The 16,835-nt window shown below is 41.3% G+C and overlaps 1 protein-coding gene across 2 annotated transcripts in view; it reads left to right on the forward strand.

The window, feature by feature from the left end:
* TRPC4AP (transient receptor potential cation channel subfamily C member 4 associated protein) overlaps window positions 1-16,835 on the forward strand; it is a 32,694-nt gene that overhangs the window by 2,696 nt on the left and 13,163 nt on the right. Inside the window, exons 1-9 of one of the 2 annotated variants that reach the window (XM_040650741.2) lie at window positions 1,118-4,658; window positions 5,760-5,888; window positions 6,156-6,272; window positions 7,761-7,818; window positions 8,950-9,005; window positions 10,505-10,633; window positions 11,721-11,922; window positions 13,958-14,146; window positions 15,778-15,920. In XM_040650741.2, coding sequence (XP_040506675.1) covers window positions 4,575-4,658; window positions 5,760-5,888; window positions 6,156-6,272; window positions 7,761-7,818; window positions 8,950-9,005; window positions 10,505-10,633; window positions 11,721-11,922; window positions 13,958-14,146; window positions 15,778-15,920 — 1,107 coding nt within the window. In that variant the 5' untranslated portion in view covers window positions 1,118-4,574. Of the gene's footprint in view, window positions 1-1,117; window positions 4,659-5,759; window positions 5,889-6,155; window positions 6,273-7,760; window positions 7,819-8,949; window positions 9,006-10,504; window positions 10,634-11,720; window positions 11,923-13,957; window positions 14,147-15,777; window positions 15,921-16,835 lie in introns of those variants that run through there. The other variant, NM_001039317.2, reaches the window with a different exon arrangement.

Consider the following 16,835-nt stretch of genomic DNA (forward strand, 5'->3'; position numbering starts at 1 on the left):
ACACAGTTTATAAGGAAAATATTACTTGTGAACTGGCTGGCCTGTGGTGCCTGTCCTGGCACAGCTGTGCTGTGCACAGAGGCACTGTAAATAACACATGACAGGGTTTGTGCTGCAGGGAAGGGAACATTTTGGTTCACCTGGCCAGGCTCAAAGCAAAGCTTTGTCCCATCTGCAAGAGGGCAAACACCTCATCTGCTGCAAGTGGTCTGTGAAAAGCACGTCTATAACATGAAAGCAGAAGATACTTAGATGCAGCAATGTGAATCCCTGTAGAGAAGTAGTATAATAACAGATTAGCCAGAGATTTGCTGGCAAATTAGCATGCTTCTGGTGCAGTCCCAGGAGCAGATCGTCAGCACTGGTCTCACACTCTCACAGGACTGCCAAGGCTCAGCTGAAACAATCAGACTGGAAAAGAGAGTCCATTTTTCCAGCTCTGTCTCACAGTCTGCTGTTCTGAGGTTCTCCTTAGCAGTGTAGTCCCTATCCACTTCGAACTATTTTGCTGTGAAAGGAAAACATTTTCTACCTTACCATGCAGATTTCCATCTCCTACCATTATGAAATCTCTGAAAATATTTTGTTTTCCAACCAATTTTGTTTCCTTCTGACAGCAGCAACAAATGGACGTTCACGTGAATGTAATCCACTCTAGCAGCTCTAATTGTATTGCTCTGAGCAGGCTTATACCTCTTCAGGAGAGCACAGCCAGCTAGTGCTGGACAGCCTGCACTGGCTTTTATGTAACAGGGAGCAGAGCTCTGTCATATACTGGAGATGATGTTGAAAAGTGGCAATGTTAGTCTCTGGGAGTGTTATTTTGCTTGACTAAAAGTGAGTGGGAGGAAAGCAGTTGCAGATGTGATAGTTCCTTGCTCCTGCCTTTTCCTAGCTATCTTTACATGTTGTTTGCTTTCAAAATGAATTAAGAAACTGGCAGTTCTAAGGCAGGAGTGATACTGAAAAGTTAATATTTTACAATCTTACTGATTAATTTTTTTTCTCTGAGCATGAAATCATCAAAATAAACACCAGTAGCCTATCCAGCAAACCCTGTAGTGGTTCTGAAGAGCTGCTGCTGCTGAAGATCTGCTCTGGAGTTGTTCTGCTCTCAGAGGGGGTTGTGGATTTTGGAGATAGATGAGGTATGGTCTTATAAACCAGCTCTTCCCATAGACACAGGGAGTGGAGTACTGCTTTGGGTTCACAGGGATGGCTGCACCAAGCTGGAAGCTGCAGCAGGGCCTGTCCTTGTCACTGTGCCTCCGGGTCTGGCCCCTCTTTTGGAATATCAGGAGGAAGGTGGCAGGCTCAGGCTGGGCTTTGCAGGAGCCATTGTGTTGGGAAGCGTAATCCACACCTCAGGGCTGCAGGGTGACTGGCGGTGGGGATTTTTGTCAGCTTCATGCCACCTGCAGAGAGTTGCATTTACAAGTAAAACATTGGGGCCTCTGACGTGTTCTTACCTGGGGCTCCATGCCAAAGACCCAACAGATAACTGGCAGCTGCGGGCTTCAGCACTATTTCCTAAAGCACTTCCCAGAGTTGCTGCACGGGCCTGAGGTTGTATGCCTGTAATGCTGCCTTGTGAGAAGAAGGATGGGGGAGGGGTTAGCCTGGTGGTAGGGTGTGTGAGAAGAAGAGGGAGGAAAGAAACGGATTGGCCAAAGGAATGTTTGGTAGTGACTGGGAAGGAGAATGCAATAAAGAGCAGAAATGATTGGATGGTCCCCAAAACTGTGAATAATCATTTTCCTGGCAGTGTGTCAGAGACTGCTTCCTAAGTTAGTACTGTGGGGAGGAAAACTAAATATTTAATGGCACAAATATTAGTTTCCTGTTTTATAAAGATGCAGCATAAAAGGCTTGGCAGAAGGGATATGGAAAGGATTTTGTTTCCTTCTAAATACATAGAGGCCATGTGCTTGTATCTGTTCTGTGAGATCCATAATATATGCCCATTTTTTTTGTCTTAAACTTTGAGAACATGGGAACCTGCATTCACACAAAGGATTGAGACGAATACTGGGAATGGAAATTCTGCTTTTTTTAGAGACTTCCAATCTTAACTTAATCCACGATTGCAACAGCCAGAAAGTGAACTAAAAAAACCCCAAACCTACAAATGAGAAGTCTTAGTTTTAAAATCTGTCACGGGATGAGTCCTTTAGTGGTGTGAAGGATGCCTGCACACCTGAGTTAACTGTTTTTGCCTTTTCAGATATCATCCTCATAGAAAGCACACTCCTGTGATGACTGCTGAGTAAGACTCAAACATTTGTAGAGTAAGATGTGAAATAAAACATACAGAGGCTTTGAAGCTTCTGTAAAGAGCTGCATCACTGCAAGAGGCTTTAGACAGGTAACAGGTGTTGCAGCACATGGTGCAGCTCTGACTGCGTGCACTGGCACACAGCAGCAGGGACTGTGCCTGGAGCACTGCAGCCCTGCATGGGCACGGCAGCAGCAGGTGCTGGGAAGAAGGGAATGGGGAGCTAGGCTGATGGGGTGTGCATTCAGGGAGATAGGAGCACAGGGCTGCTTATGGTGTGGTAAAAGATTAGGGATTTCTTCATATTTGTTGAATGTTAGAAATTGCTAATGAATGCCCTGAAGAAACCCAGAAGGATTTTTAACAGGAAGAAGGAGAAAAAGTATGTAGATTTGTCTGCGGTCTCTTTGACTTTGTGTATAATTCTTCCTCAGCGTACACTAACTCTATAATGGGATAGTATTCCTACTGTAGCTATAGGTGTTTGGGTAATCTCCTGGGAACTGATGGGCTGCAGTCCTCCGGGAGAGGCTGAAGAGCAGTGCTGTGCATTCCCTACCTTGCTGTGCTGGGGGGCTTGACGCTGCATTTTAGCTCAGTGCCTCAATCCACCTGAATGTCTGTGCCCTTCCAGCAGAACCAGGCTGCCACAGCTTGGAGCAGGAAGTGCCTGGGACAGTCCCACCAGGCTGGGTGGTTGGCAAGGTTGGATAGGATCTAACCTCACAGCCTTCCTGTGGGGATCCTTCAGGTGTACTCCGCAGCTCTCCAGTGAGTGAAGAAGAGTTCTGAGGAGTCCGTGTTTGGTTGGGTTTATCTTGCTTAGCTGAGACCAAAAATGTGTTGGAGAGGGAAGGGGGCCCCACTAATCCTGCTGGCTGCTCACTGATGTCTACTTGGAGAGTATCTTTTATAAGTGAACCAACTTCACTTATAAGGGAAAACTGGTGACTTGCTACTATTACAGAAATCACGAGATGCACGTCTTAACCAAAATGGTTGCAAAGGAAGACAACTCCATACAATTTAATTGAATTTGAGTACCTCCACAGAATCCAAAATCTTCATGTTGGCAAATACAGCTCCGCCACAATGGAAATACTCGGAGCCAGGGCAGCCTCATAACTGTAGAATGGGGACCACAAGCTGGAGTTTGCACTGTAACCAAAGATGGGTTTTAAATCAAGAGAAGAAAAAATTTCTCTTGAAAAGCAGTTAAGAGAAGATGGGAGTAAGGAAACGTTTACTGCAGTCTTTCAGAATTTCAAGTCTGAAAGTTTTCTGCAGATTAGCACAGATACATCAGCTGGGGAGAGGAAGAGCTGCTAGTACAGAAATGAGAGTGGAGATCCTGTCCCAAACTGAGAAGTATGTGTGTGTGGTTAACAAACACAGTACTAAGCCCAAAACGGGGCTTTATTCATGCTGAAGGCCTTTTGGCCACACTGAGGGCTGGATGCTGAGTTCTGTGCTGCATCCTGGAACCTTGTGCTGCAGCCCATGTGCCTCAGCGTTGCTTGCAGTATCTTTTCCATCAGCTGGAGCTGGATAGTTGGAGCCTTTCCCTTGTGTTCTTTGCACTTTACCCAGCAATTAATCCGGTTCCTCCTGCAGCTCAGTGTTGTGTACTCCTCCCACGCCAAGATGGGGCAGTGGCAGAGCTCCTTGCACTCTGTGCTGGGTGCTGCAGGGAGGAATGGGGATCTGTGGCTTCAAAGGAGCTGACCCATTATTCACAGCCCAAGTGACGCAAAGCCTTTTTGACTTTCTGGTTTTGCCTTGCCATTTCTTGTAGGAACAGCCTCCATAGAAGGAGCTCTGCGTCATTCCCCAGCAATGCTGGTTGATGACTCTTATTCCAAGTTGGAAATATGAGAAAAGTTGAAAACTGAAGAGAGCAGCGTTATGGGCCAGGCTTGCTCATACTGCTTTGATCATTCCTTGTAACAAGAAAAACTGACCCTTAAAAGCCTTGAGATTCTTTAAGTACCAGTTTGAGTATTTGATTTAAGGAAAAATAAACAAGCCCTATGTGTCTGGGAAGGTAAGGAGGACCCACAGACACTGCCAGTCTGAGTTCATCATGTGCTCATGTCGGTTTTCTGGACGTATTGTCTGCTGTCTTGCACAGAGAGGAAAAGAAAAGGGTTAAATTCTCACTCAGAAATTGGAGTATATTTGCATATAATTGTGTCTAATCAGGAACTGAACGGCCCTTTGGAATTGTTCTGAGGTATAGCTGAGAAGGATGCCTGGGCTGAAACAATAAGGAGGGAGATTTCCTGGCTGCACATGAACAATGAGCCTGGAAGGAAGCCTGGAGTTAACCAGAGATCAGGGAGTGACTGCACAGTGCGAGGGCAGCTTCAAGTGTGGGTCTGGGGTAAGAGAAAGTCCACTAGCGTTGCACTGAAATATGGTCCTGCTGGCCTGGGGATTGGTGTGTAAAACATTTTGCCAGAAATCTTGCTGGCTGGACATCTTGTCATGTTGGCCATAACTCTCTGTACAAAAGTCAGTCCTCACTGCAGGTTTGTTAGGTACCTCTGGTGAAGCACCATTAAGGAGAGGGGTTATGTTTTGGTTAACATTAACTGGATTGGGGACTTCATAGAGGAGTTTCTCCTTTAGAACATCTGCTGGATCACCTTGGAAGCCTTCCTGCTTTGCAACACTTGCTGCAGCTTCTTTGAGTGGAATATTCATCAGCATTATGCTGCAGCTTGGTTTCTTCAGGTGTAAAACATTGTGACAAATATTGAGGATTTTTGTATGTTTTGAGAAGGAGGAAAACTGGAGGAAGTTGGCAGAAATGTAGTTGCAAACGCTGAGATGTTCTTGGTGATTGCAGCGTTCTTCCCAGGTGATAACACAGTGCTGTTCCCCTGCTGGTGGAGGTGCTGGTCACCATTTATGACCGGCCCAGGACTGCAGGAGTTCTTACTGTAGTGTAGATACGTTCCTCAGGAGCCTGCTTGTCAGCCCTGGTGGTTTGGGTCATTGCTATGACCAGTAATGGCTTCAGGGACTTGACTGAGGAGGTACTCATTACACACTGAATGGGAAAAGGAATGGAGTCTGTCTTCATTGCATGCTTTCTACTTTAGTCTCATATCATTTTTGATAGTGTCAAGGTCTCCAATTTCTCCTTCAGTGCTTTGTCAGTGAGGTCTACTAGTGGAGCTAAATGAATGTGATCCCTCTTAAAAATGTGATCAGTATAAAAATATGGAATGAGAGTAGGTATTCAGATTGATAGCATCTGCTTTCAGGCCTGTCCTACTTAAGGTACGTTAACCATCTGTACGATTCTGCTGCTAGCCCTGGATAAATCCCTGCTTGGAGACAGGGGCTACACTTTGTTACGGTACTGTCTACAGCACACACTTTTTTTGTGATGTTCCTGTATTGTTGTTATGGACGGATTGTTTTCCTGAGCGTTACGCACTGGGCACGTGGGAATTACATTCTTCCTTTGTTGCAGATCACAGAGGCCTTGTTGAAGGAAAGAGATAAACAAGCAAAGTGGAATGGGATTCCCCTGCTGTTACAAAAGCTATATGAACATAGCCACCCAAACAGTGATTTCTCCCAGTGCCAAAGCATCTTAAAGGTAGTGTCTACTACTGTGTTCTTCTGGAATCCATGTGTTGTTTTGTTGTTACTTTCTTTAAAGGCTTACTTTAAATATGCTTACGAACTGTGATTTTTTGGAACTGTTTCTATGACTGTACCTGTGAATTGAATTTAGATAAGAGCTAGGAATGCATGTAATTGATTAGTCAGTAGATCACATGGATGCTCTGTGGAAGTTGTGTGTATGCAGATGAATAGTTTTCTTTATGAATCATCTTTTTTCTTTCTTCTCCCTTGCATGCAGGAAATTTCTCCACTTCTTTCAATGGAAGCCATGGCATTCGTGACAGAAGATAGAAAAGCTGCTCAAGAGTCCACTTTCCCAAATACATACACGTTTGACTTGTTTGGAGGAGTTGATGTAAGCGTGGTTTATTTGGTTTGTTTTGCTGTGTTTTGGGGTTTTTTTTGGTTGTTGATTTTTTTTTTTTCCAAAGATTTCTGCGAAATAGTTGCACCACTGATACATCTGTAAATAAGGTCTTTGGGACTTCCTTAAAAGCAATCTGCAACATGATTTTACTGTATTGATGTTGACCTTCACAGTTGTGACTATTCTGCCCCTCTACTCTGCTGGTGAGGCCTCACCTGCAGTACTGTGTCCAGATGTGGAGTCCTTGGCGCACGAGAGACATATTTTTCATGTTATATAAAAGACTGAATTGTTTCTTCAGGTAGCCTGCTTGTCATGAGCTACAAGACCTCTAGGAAATTAAGAAATGGTTTCAAATGATTTCTAGTTGTAAGATTACAGTACAGTCAGTATTAGAGTACTGAGAATTCCATTTACCACTGAAGGGTATGTATGGGGTCTTTTTAAGCACACTAAGTGTGCTCTGTTAGCAAGATGGTCTGTGTTTATTGCTGGCATGCAATGCTCACCATTTCATCTATGGAAAAAAAATCAAGCAGGGCTGCTAGGTTTATGTGTAGATGTTCTGACAATTTATCTTTTATTCTGTTTGTTGCAGTTTGGTGTTACACAGATACCTGAGTCTACTCAAATTCACAATCATCAGCCACTGTGATCTTAGCTTTCATTAGAAATGTCTGACGTGTGTTTTTCAGTGGACTGACTTTTTGGTTTTTGCAGTCTCTTTGCTGATTCATTCTTATTACAACAGCGTGCCTTTGTTTCAAAAACATCTATTTAGGATGTATTGTTCTGGAAACAACACTGGCTTAGTTGCTGCTATCTTGTCAACTGAGGACAAAGTTCTTCAGCTACCCAGTAAATTTGGAACATAATACGAAACTGCTTAAAATAATACTTTTTATTCTTAAAATAGAAATGGTGATACTTTCTGTTAGGTACGTTTACTACAGGAATGCAAAGCACTTCTTTATTTATATTTAAATATAAGTACACACGTTTGAGCTTTTGATTGCTTGGTAGAAGATGGTTTTAGGTTTTGTTTTCTTCTAGCTTTCTTGGGTTAGAGAGTACAAATCAGACTGAAATACATAGTTGAAATGTATTCTGAAGTCCAGCAAGATTTAGGGATAGCTTTTAGAACTTGTATGTATTTGCAAATTGCTAAAGGTTCATTACTTTGGGGGATGTGTGATACCCATCCTTCATGTTACTCGGTATATGAAATTACTTTCTTTGTAGATTCACATTCGTAATAATTTGCCATAGGAAGACTTTTATATAACTGTTATTCCTTCTTTAGGGTAAACACAGCTGTCTCTGTTAATTTTGACACCAGTGGTTTTTTACTGTAGAGAGTGAATCTTAGTGATTTCAGCAGAGGTGGGACTAAGTTTGGGTTTATCACTGACAAATTAATTGGTTATTTGTATCCCAATTATTTTTCCCTTTATTCTGTATCTGTTGTCGTTTCAGCTTTTAGTAGAAATTCTCATGAGACCAACTCTTATGACACAGAAAAAGAAACAAAAAAGTAAGTGAATAGTTGTGCTGCCTTTTTCTTTGTTCTTGCTGTGTACCCTTCTTGAGACATGAGCTGTTTCATTTTTTTTGTTGCTCTTCTCCATGCCAGGGATTTCCTGTTCCAAAATGAATCACTGGTTTCTTTATTTTCTGTAGTACTGATGTTGGGCTTTAAAATACTCATCTGCTGCAAAATGAAGCCCAGGAGTGTTCGTGCTATCAGTGTAACTTTTCTCAATGCAGTAAATCTACAACCACTAGAAACTCTTCATCTTACTGTGGCTATAGCTGCTGTTAACAGTTATTAACGATAACCCAGTAACATTATTTATGTAATAGAATTTGTATGGATTGTAAGACAATGAAAAGTATGCTGTTTTCCTAACCTAGACGTAGTGACTAGTAATTTCCAGAATGTTGTAAAGAGCGTTTGTTAATGAAGAGCAATGGCTTCAGGGCAGCTTTCCTGCTGGAGCAGCTTGGATTTAGTGTTTTCATTTATCTCGTCTATGATTCTGTTGGTTCCACGCAACCCTTCTGAGGAAATGTCATGCTACATGCCATGCCCATCAGCCAGAGGACTTCAAAGGTGAAATGACTTGAGCTTGAGGCAGCTGTTGTATGTCTGTACCAAAAATACATTTTAAATATTGAAATGCTGGAATAAATAATATAAAAAGCTTTTCTAACAATTCCTGATGCTGCATGAAGAAAACCACGTGAAGAGGCACTTTTCTTTTTCATGTTTAATAACTGGAATTAATACATCTGTCAGCAGCTTTTTCAGTTGGCAGACTTCGAGTCAATTTCTGATTTCCCTCTTCCTTTTTGAAATCTTGCTTACACTCTGTCTTTTACTTCTGTGTGTGACTAAGCTGTGCACTAGACCTCAGGTACACCTTTTTGTCTGTAGTCCAAGACAGAGGCAAGTAGTAGTTATGGAAGAAAGCAAGCAAACAGGGTAGGTAGTGAGGTAGTGGTTCTTCCTCTGTTTTTTCTTCTCCAAGCATTTGCAGGTATGATGTAAGCCAGCACTTAGCCTGAAATTCTTGCTCTTTTCATTGCTGTTCATATCACTGCTTTGGATGTTAGTATTCCTTGTCAACATAAGGCTAGTGAATGTCTGTTTTCTCCTTTGCAGTAAGCGATGACCTCATCAAGGACTGTTTAAGCATACTGTACAACACGTGTATATGTGTAAGTACAACTGCTGTAAAAAAGTGTTCTTCTAGCTTGACCAGTACATCTGCTGGTTGTGTTTTATATGATGTGATTGTTTTATATTTGACAAGACAACAGACCCTTTTGGGCATAATTTGTATTTACTCTGAAACTTTTCTTTGCAATTTCTTTAGATAAATACACGACCACCCTATATTGTGGTTTATTACTCAAATATTTTGTTTTCTTAGGCACATTGTCAAGCTTAACTTCTCTTGTTTAGATCTGAGTATCCATATTCCCACTAGAAAGCCGTGTCAAGTTTTCTAATGTCATATGTTCAAGCTTAAAATTTGAAACTGGGAATGGGTGCCCACTGTGTAATCCAAGCTATGTTGCATCTTCTTCAGTAACACTACTGACAAACACTTTAAGGTCAGTTGTGCAAATTGTTCATATGCTAAATATCAGTTCAGTGGTCAGTTGATGGCAGATCAGTGCCAGCTATGGAAGTAGATTTAGAATTTTAATGGAGATCTAGAAGGGCATGCCTCTCCTGCTTACAGGAAACATCCTCAGCATTGTTTATGTAATTACACAGTTCATTATGTCATAACCTAGGGAGCATTGTTTAGTGAAAAAAAAAACAAACCAAGAAGGTAGTTACTGGCCTGGAGCTCTTCCAAAGACAACAGCTTTATCTTGGGAGTTTGAGAACTCTGTATCTGAGTGCAGAAAGGAGAACAGAGGGACTGACACTTCACTTGACTTACACTAATTTTATTTTTCTTAAACCAGAGCTACTGCAACTTTTGCAAACTGTGCATAATGTAATAGCTAAGAAACAAGCTGTGTTTTACTTGATTTACTATGTTGTTACTGCTTGCTTGAAGAAGAAATGTTTGGGATCGTGGATATCTTGTGTGTGCAACATTAACTGTTCTTGTGCTTCCAGCATAGAGTTTTAAGTTATGTTTAATTCCAGAGAAGACAATCTGTGCTGTTAGAGATCAGAGCATGAAAACTAGCTGTAATGAACTGTGTGGGAACCCCAGAAGTTACTCTTCAGCATGCTTTAGTACAACTGTTCTGTTCTTCGCTGAGTTTGCTATGGCTGACAGTGGATTCTGGTTGCTCAGGCTCTGAAAGCAACACTGACACTTTAGGAGGAATCTGGGGCTCAGTTTGCATACCATAAAATGGAGCTGATAATAATCTGTATGGGAAACTAGAGGCAGGCCTCTCTGACATGTTTTCAGGCATGCAGTGTTTACTGTCGGCTTAAGCAAGTAAACAACTCTGTTATGAGATGAAACCTCCCACCCTGGAGTCTTGTAGTTTTTGCACAGCCCATTTTAACTTCAAACAAGGATTGGAGTTGCTGTTGGTCACCATAAACACAGTGCTTTCTGATCTCAGGAGCAGCTGTTTTGGTAACACAGCCTTTGAAAAACTGTTCTGCACGTGCCTGTGCCATGTGACTCGTCAAGGTGCGTTCTGACTCCAGGTCTGTTTGTGCTTCTCCTCCTTTCCAGACGGAAGGAGTTACACGGCGATTGGCAGAAAGAAATGACTTTGTGCTCTTCCTATTTACACTGATGACAAACAAAAAGACATTCCTACAAACTGCAACGCTCATTGAAGATATCTTGGGAGTAAAAAAGGTTTGTTACTGGTTTCTTATTTTTGTGTGGCTTTTCAGGCCAGTGGGGAAATGTGGCAGTTTCTTTGAAAATGGCACTCTAAGATGGCATTCTTGCTTCTTGTAGCTTGTTTGAAGCATGACTGTTTACACCAACATTATCTTTAATTGCAGTTCAGACAGAAGCCAAATTATGTATGTGCCTACTTGTAATGGTTTTGCATGACTTGCACGGGATGATAGTCCTTTCCTTCTAATTACACATTGATTATTTCTATCATTTCTGCTGACATCTGGAAGGCTTCTTGTGCTTCTCTCGTACCATGGGTTTTGTCATGTCTCTGAGATTAGCTGAGATTGTTTGCTGCAGGCTGGGGGAACGGGCAGTGAGGTCTTCTGCATGAAATAGGTTTTTGAGCCTGCGCTGAAGTACTTCCAGATGTCATTGCAGCTTAGTACCTTGATGTGGAGCAGATAAAACAGCTGGGGCATAACCCTGAGGAAATGTACCTTATGTGTGTTAATGTGGAGAGAGTCATTGTCTTGTAGCTGTTGCTGGTTTTGCTTCTTTGTTTTCTGACTGAAGTTGAGGATATTGTACTTCCCTAGGAAGGAAACTATCTTAGTTCATACAAATGTAAAAGCTTATGCTGAAAATGGTTTCAGTGTTGTTTTTGTATCTTTTAATGAAGAAGACTGGGGGGGAAAGAAAACTAGGAGTCAGTTGTCATCTGTGAGCCTTGAAGAGACTGCAGATAGAAGCAGAGAACAAATATGAAACTTGATTTCTGAATGCCAGTGGTCCATTAAATGATTTTGAAGAAGTCTGCACAATTCAATGTAGATGCATAAAGGATGGGTTCTCTGAAGACTTTAAGGACACATGTATATCCTTCTGGAATTGATAAACATAAGTGACACCAGTTGCAGATGCACAGCTGTTTTCAAACTCCTCACTTGTCATTGCCTATTTGCTTCTCTTTTACTCACATTGAGATACACAAATCTCACCAGGGAGGGACTGTAGATGAAACTTTCAGGCCATGCCATATGTTCCCTTATTGAATACCATGTGTGATTTACTCAGCGGATTATGTCGTCTCTTCCAGGAAATGATACAACTGGATGATATTCCCAATCTTGCAAGCCTTGTGTCCAGTTTTGATCAGCAACAGCTTGCAAACTTCTGCAGGATCCTTGCTGTCACAATTTCTGAACTTGACACAGGAAGCGATGACAAGCACACACTTCTTGCAAAAAATGCCCAGCAGAAAAAAAACTTGGGTCCTTCTCGAGCTGAAGTTAATCAAGGTACTTGTTATGTTGTGAACAAATGCAGAAAAATGACAACCATTTAAAATTTAGCTCTCCTCGATGTCAGATCTGTAGTGTGTTTTTAGCAGATGCTGTGAGTGATACATCTTAAAAAGCATTTGTCTTTATTCCCTTTCTTCGAACAGTCCCGTAGAAGTGGTCTTTTCTGTTAATGAAACTTTGTAGCTTTTACTTTCATATGTGATCAGTTGAGTTCTGTCACTTTAGCCCTCTTTGGTCAACGGAATGGCTTAAGATAATTGGATTTGTTTTCTGTAGCTTGGTTGTTTCCGTGGCCTTTCCTTTAGTATCTCATTAATTTCATGTCCTCCTTAATTCCTGAACTGAATCTCTACAAGCTTTGTTGCTGCTTTCAGAGCAGTCCCTTCTCTGATTTTTATCTGGCGTTATCGTGAGCAGGATGTCTGTCTTTTTCAACAAGGAAGGTATGTTTCATGTTAGTCACGTTTACCATTACCACACCAGCCCTTGAAATCTATGGGAGTAATCTTAACTTAAACCTGGGACACGGTGCCCAGTTTCTCATTTTACAGTGTAGAGATGCAGAAGCCTTGCTTAGATGCACAAGTCCTGAATTCATACTCAACCTTCCAGGCAAGATATTTGCATTAAAATACCCTGAAAGATGGAATCTGCTATTTTCAGCTCTTTATGTATTGAAAAGCTTTTGAGCTTCTGAAGCAGGCTTTTCTGTAGGGTCATGTCAGGCCATCTCAGAACTCAAAAAAAAAAAAAAAAAAAAAAAAAAAAGGGGGGGGGGGATGTTTGGGGGAGCTTGGAGCTGCTTCTCTCATCTGCATTCTACATTGGCCATGAGCAATAAAGCTCTGTTTGTAACCACTGCCAGATTTGGAGCACGTAGCAAGAGATGGAGAGCATAATATGGCAGGCAGAGGTTGAGAAACTTTAGAGGAGTGTATTGTCTTCTGCCCTGTGATCACCAGAGCTTGCTTGTAAACAGCAGTGGGCATATGTTGGTGTGGGTGCAAATATTAATTTAAATTATTTGAACAATAAGCTTGGGTCCTGCAGAGCTGAGCTTACCCAAGCAAATGTTTAACTAACCATTTCTTGTTTGCATAATCACAACTGTATCTAAGAGTATAAAGCATATCCAATTTGAAAACCTTTATCAGGGAGTTTATTCTTTCCAAGATGGTACCAGTGGGCAGAATCGCAGCTCTTAGCATAGCGTTGATGGCTAAATTCTTTGTTTTTCTACTTTATTTGCAAGTGCAAAGACTTAGACATATGTTTGTAATGAACAGGTCCTACCATTATGATTCTTTGAAAACACTGGGACAGAATGTACCTCCTGGCACCTTCCAAGCCCTCCCCTAAAGGTTTCACAGATCGGTGACTTCTGGCCTTGGACTTGGCTGCAGTTCTACAATGATTATAATCCTCCAACTTGGGGCAGATGTCATGTGCTCCCCTCCCATTCTGCTCTGTGGTGAACTAGCTCAGGAAACTAATACATTAAAAAACTAAGTGCTTTCCAAACAGGTGCTGAACTGAGTTGGCTCGGTTTGCTCTGAGGCAAAGGTCTGCAGGAGGTAAAACGTTGGAGGGTGGCATTGTGCAGAAGAATGGGGAGGTAGAGCTGGCTCTTGCAAGGGCTGCTGCTTTATTTTTCCTGCTAAATTTTCAGCCAGATTAGTTTCTTGATACTGACTCTCTGTGGGCTGGCGAACAGCAGTGCTGGCAAAAGGGAATTGGCCAGAAAGAAGCAGTCAGAGTAGGGTAGAACTACTTTTTATCCATTGTAAGTCTAACATAAACTAGGTCAGTGCTGAATTATGCCTAGGGTATGAATGTCTTCCAGTCCTTAGCAGGAGAGTGCAATCAGTCTTCAATCTTGGGATCTTTTTAAATAGATGTTGGATGGAATATGTTTCTCTGCACTCTTCCATGTTACTATGCAGATGTTTTGATGCTTGGTGGTACAGAGGATTTGCCAACTGTTGTACTGGTAATCTTGAATCACAACAAAATGTTTTTTCTTTTTCAGCTACACTTCTGAATATACCAGGTTTCATTGAACGATTATGCAAACTGGCAACACGGAAGGTATCTGAAACAACAGGCACCTCCAGCTTCCTCCAGGAGCTAGAAGAGTGGTACACCTGGCTGGACAACGCCCTCGTACTTGATGCATTGATGAGAGTGGCAAATGAAGAGGCAGAGCAGAGCAGTACAGGTATCTGGCCTGCATTCATCTAGCCACCGCTAGCTAATGTGTATTTTATCTTCTTCAGTGTTTGTCATTTGTTGCTTTTCCTTTCAAATAGTATCAGTTCTGTTTTTCTTGCATGAAATACTGGAATATCAGCATTTGGGTCTGACTCCTGTTTTGTTCTCAAGTAGCACTGATTTAGTTTTCTTGAGCTAAAGTTAGTGAAAAGGAAAAAAATATTCCTTTTCACACCGTTTATTTGTAATCCTTTACACCCTCATAACTAATCTCCCTTGGTGACAAGAACGTGTCTGGTAAGTGGGGTAAGTGACTTTACCAGGGTTTGCTCTAAAACTTATGCACATTGAATTCATTTCATACACTTCACACAAAGCAAGCAACCTCCTCTTTCAGAAGGAAAGGCAGTTCCAGCAAAATGGAGTTAGTTTGTGGAGGAGCTTCTTCCAGGGGACTGTTCAGAAGTGTCCCTACATCCTTAAGACAGGGCTATGAAATAATGGCCTGGTTTGTTTTTTCAGCATTAGAAAAGTGCAACATATGTCTTCTTTAACTCAAAGCACTAAATAATAAAATAAGAGTTGTTTCCAGTTTTTAGTATCTAAATATTTGCTTTTGTGCTTAGAAAGCTTAGCCTTAGAAGCTTTCGTCATGATCCAGCTTAGTTAATTTTGTAGAAATTGAAAGTTGTGAAAAATACACAAGAAGAGAAGGATGTAAATGTTCCAGCAGCATCTTGTACATACCTTTATACATCCTCTGATGCAAACTGGGTCTGCTCAGTAGTCTGAAATAGGGTTCAGAGGATGATTTTGCTGAGCTGGAACGTGCTCAGTTAGCAGGCAAACCTAGGCATACTTTCCCATAATACTGTCTCAGTCTTCACTGACTTGTGGCTTAGGGATGTATGAGTCAAAGGTAGTGTCTGTGCTTTTTAGCCTTTGATGGTTTCCTTCCTCTATGTTCTTGTCTATTGAATGTTTCTTCACATGGCTTCAAAAAGCACTCGCACTATCCTTTAGCAGGGTGATTTGCAGCTTAGTTATGAATGTCATAAAGACCTGATTTCTTTTTGAACTGTGACCTGCAAGTTTTGCCATCCTTATTTACTTTATCCGCATCACTCACAACTTCTGTGTTTTCCACTTGAATTTGTGGCATCCAATTTCTGCCTTTAGCAGTATAATAGGGCATGAAAATGGTTTAACTGTGTCCAAAATATATACTGCTGTTGAGGTACAAAATGCAAGTACATTAATAGTAAATGTTTCTGATACTCTCACCCCTATTTTTATTACATTTCCTTTCATGTTCTTTTTGGTTCATTAGTCCACTAATTCATATTAGTTGATCTTGCTTATTTTGATGTATGTGATGTCATTTAGCTTATGGAAAAATTAAATTTTAGAAGTCAGACTTTATCTCTAATAAAAATTAAGCTGTATTTTTTCTCCTTCCCTTGCATTTAATTTAAATTGGTTATTTGTTGTATGCCACTGCTTTTAGTTGAGAAGAGGATTCATGCAAACACACACACTGGTCTTACATCTGCTGTGTTTGAGTGTAAAAGTAATAACTGTAACGAATCCTTTCCTGTTGAAACCGCCTCAAGCTCACATCTTTGCCATCTTGTTCAGAGTCTTCTGATGAAAGTGGTCTGGCCAACACCTCAACACGAACGCAGCTTCCACAGTCTATGAAGATCATGCACGAGATCATGTATAAACTGGAGGTGTTGTATGTTCTCTGTGTGTTGCTCATGGGGAGACAGAGGAATCAGGTGAGTATTTGTGGATGGTTACATGCAAAAATTTATATCCCTTTAGACTGAAGCACTCATTAATTAGGTCATGGACACGGAAACATGAAAGGCAAAGCTCAAGGCATAAAGCTGAGAGGATGTACTTCGGTTTTGTCAGTTCTAGGTGCTTCATGGCAGTCTATTCATCTGTTCCATTTGCATTTCTTGCATTTGAAATGAAGAGTAAATAATCTGTTCCCTATCTTATGTAACTTCTGGAGAACCTATCACTGCAGCGTGGCTGTAGTTGGGTTTTAAACAGGTCGAAAGCATATTGAGGTAAAGAGAAAGCAGTCTGTTGGTGCAGGTTTGACACATTTCCAGTACTGGCAGTCTGTTCAGCTTAACAGAGCGGCTTGGAATAGCAGGGTATTGGGATGCCATAGAGACTGGGAGGATCCAGGGGTTTTTTTGCATCCTTGAAGGGCTGTTGCATTAAGCAAGAGTTAGTTGTATTCGAGGCTGTTGCTTGAGCACATCTATCATTTGCATTTTGTCCTTTGCTAGTCCTACACTATAGGAGTCACAAATACTTGTCATAGACAATCCTTTCAATATATTAATTTGAACTTAAAGTAGAAGTGTATTTGTACTACAGTTCTGCAAAATAACTTATCTGTTCGCTGTGACCCTACAAAAGGATACTCTGCATTAGAAAGAAATGCTATATAATAGTAAACAGAGGAAGTATGCTGCTGAAGTAGCTAGCTTTGAAGCTGACTCCTGGGTTGTTTTTTTTTTTTTTGCTAGAAAAACTCTACTCTTTTTCTGCCCTCATGGGAGGTCTTAGGGTAAAACTGGCTTGTGGTTTCTTCTTAGGAATTCATCCAGGACTGGATTTGAATTGTTGCAAGATTTAAACATGCTTCATTCCCAAATAGTTATTGTTGAGAG

This window comes from Gallus gallus, chromosome 20 (assembly GCF_016699485.2).
Source record: "Gallus gallus isolate bGalGal1 chromosome 20, bGalGal1.mat.broiler.GRCg7b, whole genome shotgun sequence".
Lineage (NCBI taxonomy): Eukaryota > Metazoa > Chordata > Aves > Galliformes > Phasianidae > Gallus > Gallus gallus.